General features: G+C 36.6%; 4 protein-coding genes across 7 annotated transcripts; 2 read left to right on the forward strand and 2 right to left on the reverse strand.

Annotated features, from left to right (window-relative positions):
- Window positions 1-207: 207 nt before the first annotated feature.
- Window positions 208-1,220, forward strand: fshb (follicle stimulating hormone subunit beta; the record flags this gene model as incomplete). Its single annotated transcript, XM_084405639.1, has 2 exons — window positions 208-381; window positions 993-1,220. 2 exons carry the CDS (start codon window positions 208-210, stop codon window positions 1,209-1,211), a joined length of 393 nt encoding a protein of 130 aa, XP_084261765.1. The 3' UTR covers window positions 1,212-1,220.
- A 1,588-nt stretch (window positions 1,221-2,808) lies between these two features.
- Window positions 2,809-5,921, reverse strand: arl14ep (ADP-ribosylation factor-like 14 effector protein). The gene is made up of 5 exons (XM_084405658.1): window positions 5,686-5,921; window positions 5,007-5,202; window positions 4,752-4,892; window positions 4,546-4,601; window positions 2,809-3,584 (listed from the first exon to the last, which is right to left on the reverse strand). The coding sequence occupies exons 1-5, from the start codon at window positions 5,754-5,756 to the stop codon at window positions 3,356-3,358; spliced, it is 693 nt and encodes a 230-aa protein (XP_084261784.1). The 5' UTR covers window positions 5,757-5,921; the 3' UTR covers window positions 2,809-3,355.
- Window positions 5,922-6,192: 271 nt separating this feature from the next.
- Window positions 6,193-10,659, forward strand: LOC311287994 (uncharacterized protein). Its single transcript, XM_084405172.1, has 12 exons — window positions 6,193-6,351; window positions 6,678-6,766; window positions 7,304-7,422; window positions 7,804-7,906; window positions 7,987-8,075; window positions 8,201-8,350; window positions 8,429-8,596; window positions 8,681-8,750; window positions 8,844-8,922; window positions 9,017-9,170; window positions 10,145-10,249; window positions 10,386-10,659. The coding sequence occupies exons 1-12, from the start codon at window positions 6,245-6,247 to the stop codon at window positions 10,431-10,433; spliced, it is 1,281 nt and encodes a 426-aa protein (XP_084261298.1). The 5' UTR covers window positions 6,193-6,244; the 3' UTR covers window positions 10,434-10,659.
- A 1,001-nt stretch (window positions 10,660-11,660) lies between these two features.
- spi1b (Spi-1 proto-oncogene b) lies at window positions 11,661-21,862 on the reverse strand. 4 transcript variants are annotated; one of them, XM_084405173.1, is made up of 6 exons: window positions 21,492-21,862; window positions 20,898-20,990; window positions 20,720-20,798; window positions 18,345-18,538; window positions 15,494-15,662; window positions 11,661-12,529 (listed from the first exon to the last, which is right to left on the reverse strand). In XM_084405173.1, the coding sequence occupies exons 1-6, from the start codon at window positions 21,531-21,533 to the stop codon at window positions 12,216-12,218; spliced, it is 891 nt and encodes a 296-aa protein (XP_084261299.1). In that variant the 5' UTR covers window positions 21,534-21,862; the 3' UTR covers window positions 11,661-12,215. The 4 variants fall into 4 exon arrangements, with proteins under 4 accessions (XP_084261299.1, XP_084261300.1, XP_084261301.1 ...); XM_084405174.1 differs by having other exon boundaries at window positions 20,720-20,801; window positions 21,492-21,813; XM_084405175.1 differs by lacking the exon at window positions 20,898-20,990 and having other exon boundaries at window positions 21,492-21,848.
- Window positions 21,863-22,007: the final 145 nt, after the last annotated feature.

The following is a 22,007-nucleotide window of genomic DNA, read 5'->3' on the forward strand; positions in this document are numbered from 1 at the left end:
GTTTAAGTTTTTGTTTGTGTTTTCCTGTGCTCTGGGTAAGCTTACTCTTTCAACTGTGATTTTCTTTTGAAAAAAGATCATTTATTAAGCAGTAGGCCTAAATCACACTATAACCCCAAGATTGACACAACATGCAGTGCTAATATTCTATCCCTCCCCTGTAGTACCTGTATTTGATCAGCCGCACTCTTTCGCATTGATTCCCAGATGAGGATGCGCTTCGTTGTTATGGTGATGCTGTTGCCAGCGCTGATGAGGGCAGGATCAGAATGCAGGTCCAGCTGTCGGCTTTCCAATATCTCCATTACCGTGGAAAGTGAGGAATGTGGCAGCTGCATCACGATCGACACCACTGCCTGTGCCGGGCTTTGCAAAACACAGGTAGGATGAAGTGATATTCTTGTAACCTTTAATTTGAGATATATGTGTGCACATTTGACATATATCTGTGATAGTTTTAAGCCTCAAATGTATTCCTGTGATGGCAAAGTTGAATTTTCTGCATCATTACTAATTATTATTCTTCAGAGTCACATGATCCTTCAGAAATTATTCTAATATGCTGATTTGGTGCTCAGTTATTATTTATGAATAATGGTTCTTATCATCAATGCATTGCTGCATAATATTTTTGTGGAAATGTGCTACTTTTTTCTAATTTCTTAGATGAATAGAAAGTAAAAAAAAACAGCATTTATTTGAAATAGAAATCTTTTGTAACATTATAAATGTCTTTACTGTCACTTATGATCAATTGAATGTGTCCTTGCTGAATATATATATATATGTGTGTGTGTGTGTGTGTGTGTGTGTGTGTGTGTGTGTGTGTGTGTGTGTGTGTGTGTGTGTGTGTGTGTGTGTGTGTGTGTGTGTGTGTGTAAATTATATATTTATGAAACAGCGTAGCTTAAGTGCAGACATTTTGTTGTTGTTTCAGTTATAATACACTAGCACCAGATAAAAGGGGACTAAAATATTTTCCATTTTGACAGGAAAGAGTTTACCGTAGCCCCATGATGCAGTACTACCAGAACATCTGTAACTTCAGAGAATGGACCTACGAGACCTACGAGTTTAAAGGCTGCCCTGCCGGGGCTGACTCGGTTTTCACTTACCCTGTGGCCCTCAGCTGTGACTGCAGCAAATGTAACTCAGACATCACAGACTGTGGAGTTCTCAGCCAGCAGACGTCCAGCTGCACTGCACATTAGACAAGGAAACCAAACTATCTGAAAGCCTGTCGTACAGTTTTGAATATTTAGTTTTTCATAATTAAATGTAATTGCAATTCACATGGAATAAATTGGAATAAAACTAAAATTAAACATTTCCGCATTGCTTGTAAGTATCAATAAATATAACATACTGCAATAACCCATACACATAAATATATATATATATATATATATATATATATATATATTGGCTTCCAACAGGTCATCTGTGTGATTCATCCTGTTGTTTTTCTGGAATCTTCTGTAGGCTCTGGTGTCAATAATCTCAGTCAGGCACAAACTGCACCATTAAAACAGCTTACACATAGCATAAACAGAACTCATTTCCTGTGATAAACCATCTGTTCCCAAGTGCTTATACACACAGGCACTTTAATTTTACTTGTGAAATTGCTGCGTTTTTACCAGAGCTTATAATTGTCCTTCTGAGACCAACTGTAAAAATTTCTCTCTGTGAGGATGCTCTCTAATACACTGAGCAAACTCGCTGAAACCATACTCGATTTACATAATCAAATTAGTAATTAATCAATATGAATATCAAAGAGTTTTCAGAAAAGGGGCAATCTCTTGTACATATAAAAAGAGAAATTAGTTATGGCACATCACAGAGCACCTTTAATACTCATGTGTCGTAATAAAAGGAGCAGATGATAGAAACAAGAACCAGTACATAATAACAGACGCACTTGAAGGTGTCATCTACAAATGAAAACATGCATAACTTACAGTTGTTTAGGAGTAAAAACTTCACAAGGTAAAAAAATCTCACATTATATATTCTGATATATATATATATATATATAATCAAATGGTTAATCAGGATTTTGATTCATTTAAAACTGGCAGAAAATACGCCTTAAATAATGACAAAAAAGGTTTACTATTTCCTTACATTGTAAGAATTTTAATAATTTAAAAAAGCTGTATCAATGCTGTGCAGCTTCACCTTTAAAATTGCATTGCCAGTTATTTGCAATGGGAAAAAGAGCTTCATGCAGGCTTTTACACTGAGACAAACTGCCTGTCTAGATGTGAATGTTTTGAAAACCATCAAATCTGCCTCATTCGAATTTTTTTGCAATACATTATCCCTGCTTCCAGTCAACTTTCTTGCTGTTTGTACGTGTTATTGTTCTGCAGCTACAGGGGAAACTGGGCCTATAACATATTGTTCTTCATCTTGACGTTCCTGGCTCCTAGCACTGCATCGTGAGGTGGAGTGCCCTGAATGTGCACGATGAGACAAATGGGCCAATTAGAAAAACATCTTAGACAATATCTAATAGATGATATCACCAAACAAATACTCAACTGCCCTGAGGTAAACCAACAGCTTTTTCAGATGTCATCATAGATCTAAAGATGTATATTAACATTCTATATATATATATATATATATATATATATATATACACACACATATACATATATATATATATATATATATATATATATATATATATACACACACACATATACATATATATATATATATATATATATATATATATATATATACACACACACATATACATATATATATATATATATATACACGTGTGTGTGTATATATATATACACATATACATACAGTGTGTGTGTGTATACACACACACACATATACATATATATATAAAATAAATGTATAATAAATTAAAACCAGTATACAGATTATTATGCTTAGTATTTTACATTATAAGTTATAGTGATTCAGACAAAACTTGCAATAGATACATCTATTCAAATATTCATATAATTTGAAATGAGGTTTAAAGATCATCACTGTACAACCTTGCACTATAACAAAACATTTGCACTAAAGCACTTTTATTTTTGTAAATGTAAAAGCAAATTTTAAGGGGGAAAAAACAGCCACAGCATTACAGCATAACCAAAGAACTAGAAATATTACAGAAATGTACAGCTGTGATGGTATGGAAAAAAAGCACAAATACAAAATAACATTCTATATTAAACTTTTACATTTAAAAACAATAAACAATACACTGAATTAACCAAGTACTTCTGCAATGTCCATATACAAAGTCAGTGTCAGTCTCTTTACGCTCAAAGGCAGAAGTGATGTCGTCTTCTCTTCTCATCTTCCAACAGGTTATCTAATTGGCAAACTTGTTGCGAATAATCTCTCCCCCTTCTACCTCCACCTGCTCGTACAACCACTTCCGGTCACAGCGGCACTCCACACCGCACTTCCGAGAGCCACACTCGGGACATGGGTAGAAGCAACCCATGCAGTCTACATCCAGACAGTCACACAGATCCCTGCCACATGAGATCAGCAAGCCTTTGTTGTCATACACTTTATTCTTGAGAGACAGGGACTGTCTGTAGGGACAAGAAAGACAGCATATAAATGGGATAATTCTACCCACCCTTAGAAAAAAAAAGGTATAAAAGCTGTCATTGGGGCAGTACCTTTTTCAAAAGTTACACCTTTATACCTTATTAACCCCTAAAAGGGACATATTTAGTACCATCTGAAAGGGTAGTGACAGCTTTTGTCAGCTCAAGATGCACATCAGTTTTTTTTTCTAAGGCACATTTATAAAAGCTACTTAATTGAACTAAGGCTTAATCTAAGCCCTGTGTGTGCAACCAGGCAAAACATGATTTATACATTAATCTTCATGATGACTGATTTAATTTGGTGTTCATGAGTTTGAGAATTTAGAAAGTAGTGCTGCCCCGACTAAAGATTCTTCTTGTCAACTAGTTGTCACGCCATAAGTCGACGGTGGCATTAGAAAATGTTTCAGGGCTGAGAAAGAATATTATGTGTAACATTGTTAACCTTGTTTTACATTACAGAGAAACACTAAACCATAATAATGACCTTTAAATAGGAATTATTTCAAGTGTATTTTACTCAAGTGCACACATAAAGCTTGCCGCAGTGCACTGACAAAAGTAATGATTGTGAATGTGTCGAAAAAAAACAGATGGTCTCTGAAAAGAGTGTATAATTTATTAATAAACTAGTGTTTGAGTCAATGTCAGCTGCAAAGATGAAGTCATCTCCGCAGTATAGTGAATGGGGCTATAGAGAAAAACGCATGTTAAGTAAAACGTTTCATTTTCAGTAAGAGCAGTACTAAATTATCTTTCACACTCTGCACGAACATTTGGATATGCGCCTAATTATAGCGGACATTTATCTAGGTTAACCTTAGAGAGAACTTTTTTCCTGCGACTAACCGACTAATTAAAATTTGGTTGTCTAATCCTCTTCTTGGCGACTAGCGTTTATTCGCCTATTAGGGGGCAGCCCTAAAAGAAAGGCAGATACCTGTCACTTGATGAGAGCTTTATCCCTGCTCGTCTCCGGTCATTTACACCTCTGCCCTGTAATAAAACAAACAAACAAAAAAATTTGATAAAGGCAAAAGTATGCAGCTGAACTGTAGCTGTGAGACGTATTAATGACCTGCAGAGAAGCTAAAAACAGACTAAAGTAAGTGTTAGCAATTGCATATTCAGCAGTGTATGTGTTACCTTCAGGCTGGAGTCTCTTATGGGTTGTCTTCTGTCCTTTGTGATTTGTTTGGCTCTATCTTTATCAGAAAGTGAACTGAATCGACTGGAATCATTTACATCCTTTGCCACTAATCCTCCCCTGTTTTTCCGTAACTCAATCTGTAAACAATAAATAAAACAGTGAGAGGGATTGCATTTCAAGAATCAAAAGCAGACAGAGATATATTTGAGTTGGACAACAAGAATAACTTTACTGAGTGTTAGGATACACACCTTTGTACCATCTCCTCCAGAGTTGAAAATAGTCGGCACCGCATCCTCTCTGAGAAACAGTTTTCCATTGTAGTCACGAAAGCAGTCAGGCTGAAAATGCTCTGAGCACAAACAGGAGTTTTGAGTGGGAACAAAGTTCTTTCTCCCGAGGCTTCGAACCCATTGCTCGGCCAGCTGAGGCTTGCTGATTGGAAACCTGAACAGAAAGACAGCAAAGAAGGCTCCATAAGTTATTGTTACTTTCAAGAGAGTTTTATCCATACATGTCTGTTGTATTCTGAAGTCAGCCACTCGTGCAAAACAATTAACGTTAGATTTAAATGAGGCCGACTCACATAGTAAACTCTGACCAATATTATCAGTTTTTACAAGTTAAATTCTGTTGTGGACCAACTGACTTACACCAAGCCATGACGACCAACAACAACAACAACAAAAGCTGCACACAACACAATAATCAAGAGGGGAAAATACCGCGTTGCCTCTTGTTCACAAAACAAAAAGTACTATTTAAAGTATTTTGCATTTACGACAAGATGTTAACTAGGAAATCTATATCTACCGGTAAAGAATCTTATTGAGCCATATATCATATAGCAACTCGTGCACACGTAAACACTGAAGGCTATAACACAAAGCACAAGTGTGTCAACAAAACTGCCATTATGTTCACGCTTACCTATAGAACCGGATCTCTGACCCTTTAACAAACCGATTTGAGCAATCGATAGCTGAACATGAGATCGGCATGGTTCTGTATTCGTGATAAGAATGCAGAAGCCTGTTATTGCTCCACACAAACCAAAATAATTTTTCACATGGAGTGAGCGGTAAAAAAGCGTATTTCACCTCCTGCGCATGCGCAGTTATTTATTTAGCGGCCACTGGGCGGCCAAACAGAGATCCTGCACAATCGGAGGCTGCAGTTATAGGACCCGGCTATAACTGCAGCCTCCGATTGTGCAGGATTCAAGGAATATACTATTGGATCCATTCAGCTTCTATACAGTATTTTCCAAGTGATGAGATATGCCTTTGCGCTAGTATTTTATATTTGATAATAACAAAGGCTTTCGTACACTTGCTTCAAAAATAAAGACAAAATAAGTAAACCTATAACTTGTAAACTTTTATTTTGAAATGAGTCGCACCCGGAAGTTTAACAAACATTTTCCCCAGTGTTTTTAGTTGCCACATGGATTCTGATCAGTAGTGGAAGAGTCATAAAGGGTTTCTGAATGGATCACTTCGAGAAGGATTTAGTTGATGCGCTTAAAGACATTGTCAAGGCTGGAAACTGGCAGTGTGTGGGAGACAAATCTAAATTTAAGTCACCATGCACGAAGTAAGCGCATGTCATTGTATAAATAAATACTGTATGCTCACACTCAATATGATGCTCGTGAACTGTCACAAGAGGGCATTCTGTATAACAGATAACGTTTCGAAAGGGCGTTTTTTAAAAAGTGAATCTATATATGTGACAAATGAATATGTTTTGAATAACTGTTATAATAAAAATAATTCTAATGAAAAGGTGTCTTAAATTACAAAAAGGCAGTGGTGTCCAAAAGAGGTTACATGCATGTGTTAAAAATAAGTAAAACGTGGATATTTATATTCTCCCTGAATATAATATTTCTTATATACACTTACACAAATATTTTTAAGGTTTTACTCAGATGATGGAGAGCATATAGTCCTGGTCCATACAGAGGATGATAAATTCTGGGCTATGGATTCATCTTGCCCACATGAAGGTTAGTTGTAACTCTAAAGAACTCCAGTGCATTATGCATTGGTCAAGACAAGTGTTTATTTTATTTATTATTATTTAGACTGGTTTTGGTTTTAGATTCAGTTTGGTGTCATTTGTCAATTGCAACTACGTTACTTTTAAGTTGTTGACAAATTCCATATGAGTATATGGTTCTTCTTGAATAGCAGTATCTTTTGTTTCCTCCCATACAAAACAATGTTACGCAAAACTTGATATTGTTGACTGGTGTCTCTTTGTTCCATTCTCACCTCTTGGCCTTCTTGTGGCTTCCCTCAAATGCCTTGTCTGCACCGAGAGTTTGTAGAGAATTTTTCTAGATGGTTGTTTTATGTAACTTCCACTTTCTAGTTGAACCATTGGTGCCCACACAGGTCCATCTCAAATATCAAAATATTTTCTGACATAAAAAAGTTACAAATTAATTATGAATCACTGTGAAAATATCACAGAGATCTGTAATACAGTAAAATGAGAGAATTGTTTTAGGATCTGAATATCATGATCTATGGCTCAACAGGGGGCCCACTTGAGCAAGGTGATATTGAGGATCTGGGCGATGGGAAACTGGCATTGATTTGCCCATGGCATTACTTCGATTTCAGCCTTGAAACTGGTTCCTCTTCCTCTGGACTACAGGCAAGTTGTTATGATGGGCCATGTTAAAGAGATTTTTCATAAAATGAAAATTCTGTCATGATTTACTCACCCTGATGTCATTCCAAACCTGTATGACTTTCTTCCGTGAGACAAAAAAAAAGATATTTTGGAAATGTGTTGTAGTTGTTGTTGTTTTTGTCCATACAATGGAAGTCAATTTTCACAAATTAGTTGGTTACCAACATTCTTCAAAATATCTTCTTTTGTGTTCTGCAGAAAAAAGAAAGGCATACAGGTTTGGAACAACATCAGGGTGAGTAAATCATGACAGAATTTTCATTTGTGGACAAAATATATCCATATAATGTATAGTGATAAACCTGCAAGTATTCTTGATACGTCTCATATTATTGTAACCAGAACCAGGTGTATGATGTCCGAGTACTGGATGGAAAAGTGTATATAAATACTCAGAGCACACTGTCCCTCTGTCCCATCCCAGTGACAAAGATAACCCGCAAAGGTGAGGAATGGCAGAACTTGTATATATTAATTGTGAATATGATATGTTGTAGTACGCAAAACATGCTGTATTGCTTGCAGACAGTTTGCCCATGGAATTAAACTCCTCAGAAAACACTCTTTGCGCGTGGGCCACCAAAATCCTTCACACCCCAGACCCACAGGAAAAGGTTTGGAAATGTCCTTTAACAAATAGTGATTGACTAAACTGTATCCCTCATCACAGTGCTGTATTTGATTGTACAACAGAGATCATCATATGACTTCTGCTTGTTTGTTTTTCTGTGACATGTAGGTTTCATTGACCAAGATGGTGCAAGAGAACTGGAACAGCGGAAAAATAACAGAAACTGGAGAGGCCAACCCTCCTGCACATCCCTACAGAAAAGACAATCTGACTGTTGTGGAGCCTGGAAAAATTAAACGGGGCAAAGGCGGCACACTGGTAAACTTTATTCCTTTTAGACTCTATTTTTTATTCAACAGAAAGTTGATTAAAGAATAATTGTTTCTGTTCCATCAGGCGAGTAGGATTGCCTTATTGCACTCACTTGCTAACATAGAGCAGTGGGCAATAGACCTGTCCTGGGATGTGATAGCAAGATTCTCCACATTTAGACTGAGCTCTGGAGAGCCATTACCTCGCCAGTTCTTTGATGACTTTGTCAAAGTAGCAGGAGATGAAGCCAAGGTTTGAATGTTGACGTCTTTAATTTATTTAGGAAAAATGCTAACTAAGTAATTCACATTAATCTGACATTACCTTCTCCTGCAGCATTATCAGTTACTAGAGCAAAGGATTATGGAACTTGGCAGCTTCTTTGGTGCTTTACCAGTACACAATGGTCAGTGTTTTCATGTGTTTGTCTTATTGACTTATTTCACTTAGCATAGGTGATGTTAGAGATTCAATATCTATCACTTTTCTTTTCAAAAAGGTTTATGGCAGTCAGCAACCGATACATCTCATGACATTTTGGCAAGGCTAGCTATAGTGCACATGGTCCATGAGGCAAGGTAAAACACATCTCATGTCTGTTAGCATCTGTTATTTTCACATACGTATGTACTGTCACATAGGTATGCACTTATTTTCACTGTTTTTACACAGAGGTTTAGATGTACACCCCCAGACTCTGTCCCGCTTCGCCTCTCAGGGAGACACAAGCTCAGTGAAGGTGTTGGAGGTGATTTATGCTGATGAGATCACACATGTGGCTGCAGGGCTGAGATGGTTCACATACATCTGCTCACGTGAAGGACGGGTAAGAGATCTAACAGCTCAGATTTCTTATTTTAACCATTCACTTTCACACTGTCATTTACAGGCAAATTTCACCAACCATTTTAATTGTATTGTACAATTAAAATGGTTGGTGAAATTTGCCTGTAAATGACAGTGTGAAAGTGAATGATTTGATCTTAACATCATATTCATCATATTTTTTTAAAACAAACCCTTACTGATGCAGATGATGCTTTTGAGATAAACAGCTGTTCAGTCATGACAACTCTCGGGATAGTTTGTAAAACATTTTTATTAATGGAAATAGAATGTACACAGATTTGGTCTTGGCGGGCTAGATCTGCTACACTGCTGCTGCTGGAGCTATGGTTGCTGCTGCAGTGCAAGTATGACTTGCTTCTGCTAAATGCTCTGAACATAAAGTGAAAGGAAACTTGCTGCTGCTGCTAGAGAGAGGGAGACCCATAGCAGATCTAAGCAGGTGGTGCTAGGGGAGGCAGAGGGCTAGAATGAGAATTTGCATAGTGCACAGAGATTATATAGGGAAACTGTGATGGATACGTGAAATAGATTGTCTGGGAACATTACATTAAATGAACCAATCAGAACGTGACATAGTTTCATGGCTGAACTATTCAAATCAACTGTTTGAGCAAAGTCTGTGTCTGCTCTCAAATGATGCACTATACACTATGTGTAGTGTAATAGTTTTATAAGGTTATTTTGTCAATTAGCATTGGAGTCTGATAGCCCCTCCCCCTCTGCTACGTAGTAGAGCTGCAACAGTTCAGTGCATGAAGTGTCCAACTTTCCACACTTGTTTTTTTCGGTTAATTAAGTGCATCATCTAGTCTTTCTATTTGGAATTTTCAGTGTGAACACACTACTCGCACTATTTTTACAACAAAGCTTCATTGAATAATGCACAAGTGCACAAATTGTATCAATCTTGTGTCTTTATCCTAGCTTTAGAGCTGCTTTTTCATATTTCAGGATTCCTTGAAAACATTCCATGAATTGGTGAAGCTGCATTTCAAAGGGTTTTTGAAGCCTCCGTTTAACACAGAAGGAAGGAAGACAGCAGGAATGACAGAAGAGGTATACGTACCATTGTTAAATTTCTGAAGAGTGATCCATTTTTACTGTGTAACTTTTCTTCATCAAAATTCTAAGCTTTGATGATGTTGTTTTATATTATGCAAGTTTTTGTAATTATCCCCCTCTTTTCCTACAGTGGTATGTTCCTCTTGTGAAACCCTCCAGCTTACAGAAGACCTCCTGATTGGACTTATTTTTATTCAGAAAGAAAAGCTGCTTTGCATCCTGAAAAAAGGGACCCTGAATGGAGAGTGTGCTTGCATGATTCAGATGCAGCCTAAGGGTAAAAAAAATCATAGCATGGATATGTGAATCCAGGAATATTTGCATACATTTTTTCCACAGTAACCACTGTTTATAGGTTTCTTTAATTATTGTGTAAGAAATTAAATTTAATCGATGAACTTTAATTTGATGGGTTTCATTTACACAATATTATTTGTCAAATAATCTTAAATATTGCTTTTAGCAGTTCAGTGGTCTTACTGAAGGGGGCGCTGAGAGGTTGTTTTGCTCTCAGTTGAGGTTTTGAAGTGTTGTATTTAACTGGTGGTTCTGAGTAGTTTCTCATCTTTTGAAGGTATTACACTTATACTTATATCATTTAATAATTCTTATATCATCATTTAATAACTTTCCAACTAATCCAAATGCTGAAAATCATGAACATTCTAAAACAACTGAAACGGCACAAGAGATATAAAAACAATCAATTTGAGACATAACTCTTAATAACTTGGATTAAGTTTAAAACAAAGTCAGCATACTGTTGAAAGTATTTCTGATAAAGGCTTGAAATTTCATGTTTTTAGGTGAGAGTACCATTAAAAATTCCTTTGGGAAAAACAGTGCGCCAACTTCAATTTAATCCGAGTCATTAATGCCCAGTTTCACAAACACAGTTTAAGACTAGTCCCAGGCTAAAATGCATGTTTGAGCTTGTCATAGCCTTATTTTTTCTTGCAACTTGAAATGACATCTTAAAAAATGTCAGTTCCATTGTTTTGTCTCAAGATGCACACCAGTAATGTTTTTATTTCTAAGACACATTTATAAAAGCTACTTAAATGTCCTAATTGAACTAAGGCCTAGTCCTGGCTTAATCTAATCCCTGTCTATGAAGCCTTGCCTAAGAGTTCTGTCTCAAATGGACAATTAATTTTCACTCCATGTGATGACAGATCTACCTGCATAGATGTTCATAGCATAGAATTGAAAGTCTTTGTAAAAAGTCTGAAGCCATTTTTATGCATTGGGTCTGTTCGCTGTTCTCTCAAATTTTCCCATAGTTCTTAGGATTTATTTTTAAGGTTATATTTAAAACAATTGCAATGAGTCATTACACTGCTGAGAAATTACCCTGAAATATGATACAGCTTTATGAACAAATGGTTCACAGCAAACACGCTGCTCACTTTGTATCAACAATTAATGTTTATTTATGTAGTTTCTATAAAGATTTTTATTTTTCTTCAGATTGAATGTGATCTTGAGAGAAAGACAGTACAAACATGAGCAGAGAATGTGTCTGTGTGTTACCCAGACGTGACAGAGTTTTCCGTGCTGTGTGAGCCTGTGTCATTGGTTTTCACTTCTGCTTTTTGTATTTTTGTGATTTTTTTTTTTCCATCATGTGTGGTGGTAAAGTTTGCAACTGTCTTTACTTATTTTTCACTGTATCTGCTTTTTTAAATGTGTGCTCTCCCCATATATATATACACTGTACAGACGTGTGTAAATGTTGGTCCTGCAGCACAAAAACTATTGACATTTAAAAATGACTTGAGGTTTACTAAATTAATGCAAAGGTGAAGGAATAAGGAATAGAAATTAAAATCGTTTAGTTTTAAACCATAGGGTCATAACTATGGTAAAAGTTCAGGTCCAGTCATTTTCTGTTTTCACAGAAGAAAAAGGTTCTCTCTTGTTTTCCCCAAGTCTTTTTCACGCATTTTTGCACGTATGTTTACATGTAAATCTTCCTTTCTGTGTGACTCTTCCCAAGTACCTCTCCACTGAACTGGTAGGTGAGCTTTTTCTTGATCTTCTTGACTTCTCCCGTCTTGCCATAGTTTCTCAGTGCTCTTGCCATCTTCTGGTAGGTCATCTTCTTGCGATTTCCCTTCTGTATGCCCCAGCGGTTTGCTAAAGCCTCTTTGTGCTTGGAAGAGAACTGGAATGTTCCTTTTTCTCGGTCCACCCACCAGATGCTGTCCTTCATGTCACCATTTCGCAGAAGGTCAAGCAGGAACTGATACAAGCGAATTTTCTTCTTATTACCTTGAAAAACAAAGGAAATCAGCATCTACACTCTTAAAAATAAAGGTTCTTTATTGGCATCAATGATTCTATGAAGAACTTTTAACATTCGTAGAACCTTTCCGTTGTAGCCTACAAAGGGTTCTACCGGTATATAGTGTTAAAAGGTTATTCAGATTATTAAAAAATCTCTTTACATTAGGGCTGGGTAAAAACAACAACCAATTTCTCGATTTTAATCAATTCTCATTTTTATGAACCGATATCGATTCTTAAATCCCAAGAATCGATTAGCCTATCCTGTTTTCAGTTGATGAATGAACGGAAGGGTAGCGCGTCGCCGCCTCCCATCCAATAAATCGCAATAAGCTTCGTGCTTTGTTGCTTTTGATTTGAAACAAAGTCTCAGATTTCAAATTCTGTCTATTTTAGTAGGCTACGGGGGGGGGGATACCGTTTACGGTGGCGTGACATATCGCTGTAAACACCTCAGTTCAAGAGAAGCGGCAGCGCGGAGCACGCGTGAACTGATCATAGACCAGTTACAGCGCGAAATAAACATCTGAAGGTATGGCTTTGTTAAAAGATACAGTAGCCTGCAACTTACCGAAATCCGTCAGATGTCATTGAAACAGCTTGTAAACAATGTCATGTAATGTCACATTTACCTCAGGAAAAAAACATATTTAGTGACCATAACCTCGTTAGTCAGCTAGAAAAATTAACCCTAGAGAGGAGCATTTTTGCTAAATGGGCCTAACGTTACCATATTACATTATAATTTGTAATGTTCTTCAAGCAGAAATGTAAAGTTAGTTGGCCTATTATAACTTAAAAACTTCCTTGAGTGTAATTTGTGTTTGTAAATCAGTTTTAGCATATTAGCCTACAATACCAACTAGGGCTGAACATTTGAAAGAAGTGTTTTAGGCTACTTAATCTTTGCTAACCTTTGCAATCTGGCGACCATGTGCACACATTTATTGTTTTACCGGTTGGCCAATGTGATAAATAGCCAGCCTATAATAAATCAGGAAACAAGATGAGGTAAAGCTTAGCCAATGGGTTAACATTCTCTTGATTTGTGCTTATAGGTGACCCTGGACCACAAAACCATCACATGGGTAACATTTTTTAAATTGAGATTTATACATCATCCGAAAGCTGAATAAATAAGCTTTCCATTGATGTAAGGTTTGTTAGGATTTATTTGGCCGAGATACAACTATATGGAATCTAGAAAAAAATCGAAACATTGATAAAATTACCTTTAAAGTTGTCCATTTATGTTCGCGATTGTGCTGCATTCACTCACAAAAATAAATGTTTTATAGGGCTGAACGATTAATCGCAACAAAACCGCACGCGATTTGCGATTATTTTATGCGCAGCTTGTCTGTGGAGTGCGGCTAATTGGTATAAATACTGCCCCATTTGAACGCTCTCATGCAAACACGATAAATATGCCCCGCCGCAGAAGTAGCCTACAATAATGCGCATCATTCCAGGAAATCCCTATCGCTGTAGCTGAATAAACAGAAGATTGAAACGCTTTGATTAAACATGACTTATAAATACACGACTGCCTTATTCTGTGTAAGAAGGCACATCATCTCACAGAAGGAGGAGCTCAGCTGTCGTTATGAAGAGAGTTTGGAGTAAATGCATGTTATTAAATGTTGTCTGTTGTTGGACGAGGTTCATAAATGCTTCTCATGTTTTGGAAAGATGTTTGACGCGTGTTGTTTTTTCAAATGCACATTATAAGTGACTCAAACTCACAGTGCTTTCAGATAGAGCAGCGTTTACAGAGCCGTACATCAATGACAAACTGCGCATAAAAAATGATCGCAGCCTTTGCGATTTAAAAACATTACAAGCTTACCGTTTTGAATCGAGCTAAGGCAAGCAGATAGTTTTGAACACTGGCTGGTTATGAACTTGCTCAAAAATGTATTTTGGATCATTTTTAACCCAAAAAAGTTACGGACTGCAGCTTTAATATCCTAATGACTTTTGGCATAAAAGAAAAATTTATAATTTTGACCCATACAATGTATTGTTGGCTATTGCCACAAATATAGCTGTGCTACTTGTGACTGGTTTTGTAATCCAGGGTCACATAGGTGAAATAGCAATAATTCTGATTAAATGTAAAAATACATTTCTCAAATGACAACAATCATTATGAAAGTAATTATCAGTTTAACCATTAGCTATATAGCATGACTAATGCTATGTGACTAATGACTAAATTACTAAAATGTGACTAAGTTTTCATTGGCAAAAACTCAACTAAAATGCTCAGGCTAAAACTTGACCAAACAAAAACAGGACAAGGGTGACTAAATATGATCAAAACTAAAAAGTACATTTGACACAGGACTAAGGCACACTGCGTCTGCTAGACTAAAAGGTAGTGGAGGGGTCTACAGTTAACGGGATGTTGTAGCCTACTCCTCTAATTTAGAGTGTGTGCTGAACACTATTGAGAATATTGCGCTGAAGCTTGACTTAAAATTAAATCGCAAATCAAATTGCAATATCTGTCAGAAAAGTTGCAATTAGATATTTTTCCCAAATCGCACAGCCCTAGCACCAACTGACTCCAATGTATAGTTTACAGCATTAGTTGAGAAAAAAAAATTTCCTTGAGAAAATTTTACGTATACTTTACCTTATATATATATATATATATATCCAAAATAATCGATATCTAATCGAATCAAATCTGAATCGAATCGCAAACTTGTGAATCAAAATCGTATTTGTGTCAATACCCAGCCCTACTTTTATGGCATCGCTACGAAACCCCCATTTTAAACCTTTATTTTTACATCTAGAAGATTACTGCAGTCAACAGTTACTGGCAATACTGTTTCAATAACAGTTGGCTTGGGTTTGCATCGCTTATCCGCTTGCCATAGATCATTATCATTGTGTTCATGTCAGCAAAGTGAAATTTGTCTTTGCCTTTGTCCTTACCATGTTCTCCTCCTGTTGTTGAAGTAATGTGGTCTCTCATACACTCCTCATCAGACACCTCTAACGGAGGACTGCGACTGCCGGGGTCATCGTCATCCGAGCTGCGCTGGAGAGGAGAGGGCTGTACACTGTGAGGGTAACACACTGATGGCCGTGGCAAATATGTCATCTGTGAAGACAAAGTACATACTTATCAGAGATCACACTCACACAAAAAAAAAATTCCAGTTAGAATCAACTAATTAATACTATAGTTATTTAGAAAACATACTGGTGCTGTAAAAAACCCAGGAACCAACATGTCAAACTTAGTAAAGAACGTTTCTTCTGAAGTACATAGCTAACTCAAGAACTCTATACAGCAAGTAGTTCTTGAAAAGAGCCATTTAAGAATCTTTATTATGAAGGCTGGTGCTAAATCACTTGCAGTTCAATGGCACAAATAATATGAGCTATACAGTATGTGGAAACCACGTTTGTGCAATCAGGTGGTCGTTTGGAGATTTCATCCTTGTTCAACATTAAGAAAGAGGAACTTTACGTTTAATGCTGATATAAAAGTGCAGTGAAACTCCAAGCTGCAGAATATGATGCAATTGAACTCAGGATATTTTGTCTATTTCTTTACAGTAAGGAAGTGTATAAAACAGTATGGCTGTACAGTATGTAATATATATATTAAAGAAAAAAAATGTTATGAGACATCTGAAATGTTTTTCAGTTAAACCGCTTCAATGTAAGAAGCGCTTGCAAAAACCCAAAGTGTCAAGGATCATAGCAGTCTCATGCGATTTCACACACAGTGCTGGGGTTGCAGTTTCTTGTGACATGACAGTTGCAGAGTCTGATGACTTGAGGAGAGTGTCTTCAAAAACACATGACAGTCATACAATATTTATACATTTCCAGTATTTTCATAAGGAACATTTCTTCTATTTCTTTGTGCATTTGTTATACTGTACCTTTTTTGTACAGGGCCAGAGACTACAGCTGGAATTGTCGTTGTTTTGCATTTAGGCCCTGAAAATACTTCTACAAAAAATAATAATATTTCTCTCATTTCTGCTCTTTTTAGCACGATAGAGTGATACTTGTTTTCTTGGCCAAGGAAGCCGCATTTCTTTTTTCAAACATTTCAATTTAGGTCATTGCTTAGGGCTGAGGAGGTGTAAATAACTAATCTACAGGTTAAATTACCATGGAAAGTACACTATCCACAATAACAGTTAATTAGCTAAAATGAGTAAGATATTTACACTGTTTAAAGAAGATCTCATATAAATGTATTATGGTTTTAGTAGTGACAATAACTATAGTCAATTTTATTATGGCGGAAACTATGGTTAACATGGTAAATTATTGTAAAGGGTAGAATGCAGTCTAGATTTACAATATTTATGGCTATATAAGACAAGTAAAAAAAAAAATTCAACATTGATAATAATAATAAAAGTTTCATGAGCCCAAATCATCATATTAGAATGATTTCTGAAGGATCATGTGACACTGAAGACTGGAGTAATGATGCTGAAAATTCAGCTTTGCCATCATAGGAATAATAAAAAATAAAAAAATTTAAATAGAAAACCAATATTTCAAAATGTTGTTTTACTGTATTTTTTTATTAAATAAATGCAGGCCTTGGTGGGCATAAGAGAAAAACATTTTAAAAAATCTTTCTGGCCGCAAACTTTTAAACGGTACATGATCAGAAAAAAAAATGAATGTTATTATAAACTGAGCTGAAAACCAGAACTTTTTTTCTTCGAGCATCATGCGCCTTTCAGTGAGACTAAGCTAGTATGACAGGCAGTATATCAGTCCGTGGTGGACGGATCTCTGCTTCCTCCTACAAGGACGTCTAGAAAGGAAAAGCTCTCTTTTGCGATAGGCTTTATGGTTAGAGTCTGCCTTCGAGATGAGGTCCAACCAAAGGAAGGGAAATCAATCACTGCATTATTCATAAGAGATTTTAAAGGATCTCTTTCAAGAGGTGATCTTTGATTTTCCACCCACAGAGGAGTCATTGATGGATATGCAAGACGTATATCCTCTTTTTGTTCAAATATCACCTACACCAAAAGGCCAAGCAAACTTTTTTTTTTATCCAAGACGATGTAGAAAGTCTCTAGAATGTAGCTATTTTCTAATAAACTGCCCAAAAGAGGCTAATAAACTAATAAGGGTTGAATTACAATATGGTTCCTGTACACATGCTAACATCATATGTATGTTTTTTGTGTATGCAAAAATACGTTTTTTTAAGCTCTAACATTTGTGCACTTGTGTGTTTGTGGCACAATAAAGAGCGGTTTTGTTTGTGTAAGTGGGGATGTTCTGTGTAATGGCAGTTGATGAGTGTGCAGACTGCAGTTACGGTGACACTGTTGAGTTTTGGTCAGGATAAGGCTTAGTTGAGCAATAGCTTGGGCACAGATGCTTTCTACAACCGCCTAACCAGCATCAACACCCACTTGTATCGCAAAGCACAGGTGAAACTTAAGGAAAGTTTCAAAAGTTACTAAACCCATTGTTAAAGACACAGGCAGTATTTCTCCGAAAGATTTCTCTGTTCCTAAATGTCTCCTGCACTGTATTAAACAAAATGGTTACTTCTCGTCACCAATAATGTGACCAAAGTTCACAAAGAACTCGTGTGAGGAGAGGGCATCAAAATATGTCAGGTACAAAGAAGAGCTCTCACACATAAAATGACGTGAAAGTGAATGGATATTAAATATCGTTAGCCTCATAGCATAATTGCCTAAGTAATCTTTTTTTTTAAATGACTTAGGCAATTATGCTATGAGGCTAACAATATGAGGTGTTTTGTAGGTAATGCAGATCTCACCTGTGGAGGGGGCAGGGTGAGGTGATGCCCGGTCAGGCCTGGGTCAATAAAATGACCAGACTCAACATCTGGGAAGCGATGCACATTCGATGCATGTAGTGGCGGCACGCTCTGTAGCTCTGTGAAGTGGCTCTCTGGCAAGTTCTCGAAATCCACTGGATGGACATGATGTGTATTATAATCCCATGCATGATCTAGACAAGGACAATGAAGTTGAAACAGAAGGTCAGTAGAAAGCATCTTTTTTAACAAACGAAGGAAATGTGACAATACGTCACATGCTTTGTGTAAGCTAGTACAAGCAACTGATAAATCAACTATGTCAGGTTATTCTGTCTGTCAATTCAATCGCATGCAAGAAATTACATTTGCTTTCTCACTGCACTGGGACTATGAGTGTCACTCTGTTTCCTGTTCACACCACCATTTCCTTTGCTGTTTTTGAATAGCCTCAAGCATGCATATTGTTGTTGTTGTTTTTAATGCCGTTGTATTTAACGGTTAGATCTCTAAATGGACGATTTAAATATGGGTGATCAAATTTATCCGATTTTTTTAAATGATCTGTTTTGGTGTTTTTATCACATACTGTAGAAACAGAGACAATAATCTACAGCATGTTCAATTATTTATTTAATTATCAATTATTGTCCAAACACATTCATTCTAAGGAATCTAATTTCACTGCACTTCAATCCCACTAGTGTTCATAAAGTACATTTATTACATTCTCTGGAGAAACATATATGTGCACATTCCTCCACTGAACAGAAATAACTTTTACATAAATGGTCTTGTGGGGAAAAAGGGGGGAAAAAATGTTCTCTGCATTTCTCCAATGCCGTATAACGAAACTCAAACCTATTTTCAGTTTCTGTCATTTAACTTCTTCGAAAATCAGCACATAGCTGTCTGACGACAGAGCTGAAAAAATAATACAAATGTCTAACCAAAGGTCACTATAAACTGTACCATAGTCCTACACAGTAACAAAATGCAATCTCCGTCCTCAACCTCAAAGACAGAAACTGCTGCTACAGTTTAGCACCCAATTTTAGACGCCTACATAGCTAAATTGCAATATTGTCTCATTTTGGACAGAAACCCTTGGGGATATTTGTCGTTCTACGTCTGTAGTTTTCTTGCCTGTCAGAACGAGGCATCTGTTTCCTGCTTTGTGCTAGGTCACTCGCCCGGTTCCACTCGCTCGCTCTCCTAACGTCCCCCTTACAGTTCAGGCCCAGCTGCCTTGGGTGTGATTTTGATCCGTTAGCTCAATATAAAAAGGTGCTGTTTAAACATGGGCCTCTCTAGGTGTTAAAACACTTAAGTGTTTTATTAGCAGGGGCTTTAGTCAGTAATATATAATAAAAACAGATCATACGTAAGAAGACATCTTCCATAATGCAGCCCATTTAGTCAAAGCACTGCTTAACTTGGGCTGAAGAGGGGAAAATGAACATTTCCTTACATTACATTACATTAAAATGAATTGTTGGTTTATTAACTTTATGATTTCAATTATAATTTGTAGGCAGATTGGGATTTGACTCTGAATTATGAGTTTGTGGTTTTGATTTTTGACTATTGTTTGATTACTTGTTTCTGAATGACTTTTATTCTGGTATCAATTACCTGTTTATAATCATTGATGGGAATTCCGGGTCTTTTTAGGGAACCAGATCATTTGGCTCAGCTCAGTATAAGAGCCGGCTCTTTCAGCTCGCAAACGGCTCTTTCATTTAGTACCACTTCTGGCTTTTTAAATTCAGCAAAATTTAGTAACATTTGGCCTGTGATTGATATATATGCACATATTTCACTTAAATTACTCAATGTAATTATATTAAACCTTACATTTACATTATCTTTGGTATAAAAAAAAAAAAAAACCTGTATAGGTCTAATGTAAAATCATCAAACACTATAGGCTATTACACATGTGTATTGAACATTTTATTTATCTTGAACTATGCAAAATAAAACTATTCCGAGCAATTCATACTTAAAAGAGAATATATAACAAATAAGGTTGTTAAACATAGTTAGTAGACCCTGATCAATATGATATTTTTACCTTACAATTTCTACATTCTTCCTTTTTGTTGTCTATTATTAAAATGCATCCAAATGCTAATTAGTTTGCGTGTGTTACTCATCTTGGGCAGGAGTGGAGGCTGAGAGCCAACAGCTAATAACCTCATTCGAGTGCACATTATTGTATTTTTTAACCTTAACTTTGGATAATTCAGTTGCATTATTTTATCATCAGTTTATCAGCTATTTGTGGACTGTTTTTAGATTTTATGAATAAAAAAACCCAACCTTCTTATTGTGTAGCTTATAATTTTGGATAACAAAGAATACAAACTCACCATTCTGACCGTCATCAATGATATACTGATACTCCATTGGTGGTCGATACATCTCTGATTCAAACATTTCCTCTGTTTGCTGCTAAGCAAATAGGCAAGAAACAAAGAGTGACCAGTTTGAATGACTGGAGCCAATACAGAAAAATTAATGCACTGTACCATATAGAAAAAGCCTCACATCTTTGGTTAAAACTGCCCAGTAATCTTTTTGTACAGACGGTGTCTGTGACATCCAGCCAGTCCAGGTTACTCTCTCTCTACTCTCTTCTTTCTACATAGAAATTATGATTATTATACATTTTGGAGAGCAGTTTGTTTTTTTCATTACATTGATGTTAATCAGCCTGTTACAATAAACATACCTCTACACGTTAGCTACAATTACAGACATTTATTCATTACACTAATAATGTGTAATGAATGTACATCTGAGTAGCTGAATCTCAATATATTGTTGTTTTAAAGTGGTTGGCACAAGTAGGTATGCATCTCAGAACTAACTCTGACTTTTTACATGAAAAAAAATACACAAACAAAATGTACAAATTATCCTCAAGATATTTAGACTGACGGATGTCAAACACTAATATTACAAAAAAGATCTAGCTGTTCAGTCAGCTACTAGTATGTCGACAATAGCATATCTTCATAATGCCTTTTGACACTTTGGCAGCAATATAACAAAAAGTGTATTATGTGTATTTTTACGCGTCTATCAGAAGCAAGCAGCAGCATCATAATTGGACCATTTAGAGAATAAAAAAATACTCACGGGTGGGATGATGTACCCCTCCATTCTGTACGGATGCAGCATGGATTCCTCGCCGCCTGACACTCGATCTGCAACTCTGATGCTTTCTCAAGGGCTTTCAAAAGTGTCCCTGTACCATTGCTCAACTCTGCTAAATTTCCTCTTAACAAATGAAACCAATGATCTAACTCATGCACCTTATCACGCAGGGGGCCTCAGAGATCGCCAAGGGCCCAAAAAAGAAGCCAACCAGAGATACACTGCAAAGGGTAACCTACTCTGACAGTGGCCGTCGAAAAGGGACAGAGTTTCTGTTTGTTACTTCTTTATTTTTGGGGTGTGTGGGTAAGCGTGTGTGCGTATCCGCTGGAGGTTCCTGATTTTAGGGTAATGGCAGGTGGGGATTTTATCTTTGCAGTTAGAATAGGCGTAAAGTGTCACCTCCCCCAATGGCCAATCAGAGACAGCTCAGCTGACCGCTGTTCTTCCTGTCCACCTCCATAGTGCTTGTCGTTCGATGGAAAGTCCTTAATGCCA

This window comes from Rutilus rutilus, assembly GCF_951802725.1.
Source record: "Rutilus rutilus genome assembly, chromosome: 3".
NCBI classification, from domain to species: Eukaryota; Metazoa; Chordata; class Actinopteri; order Cypriniformes; family Leuciscidae; genus Rutilus; species Rutilus rutilus.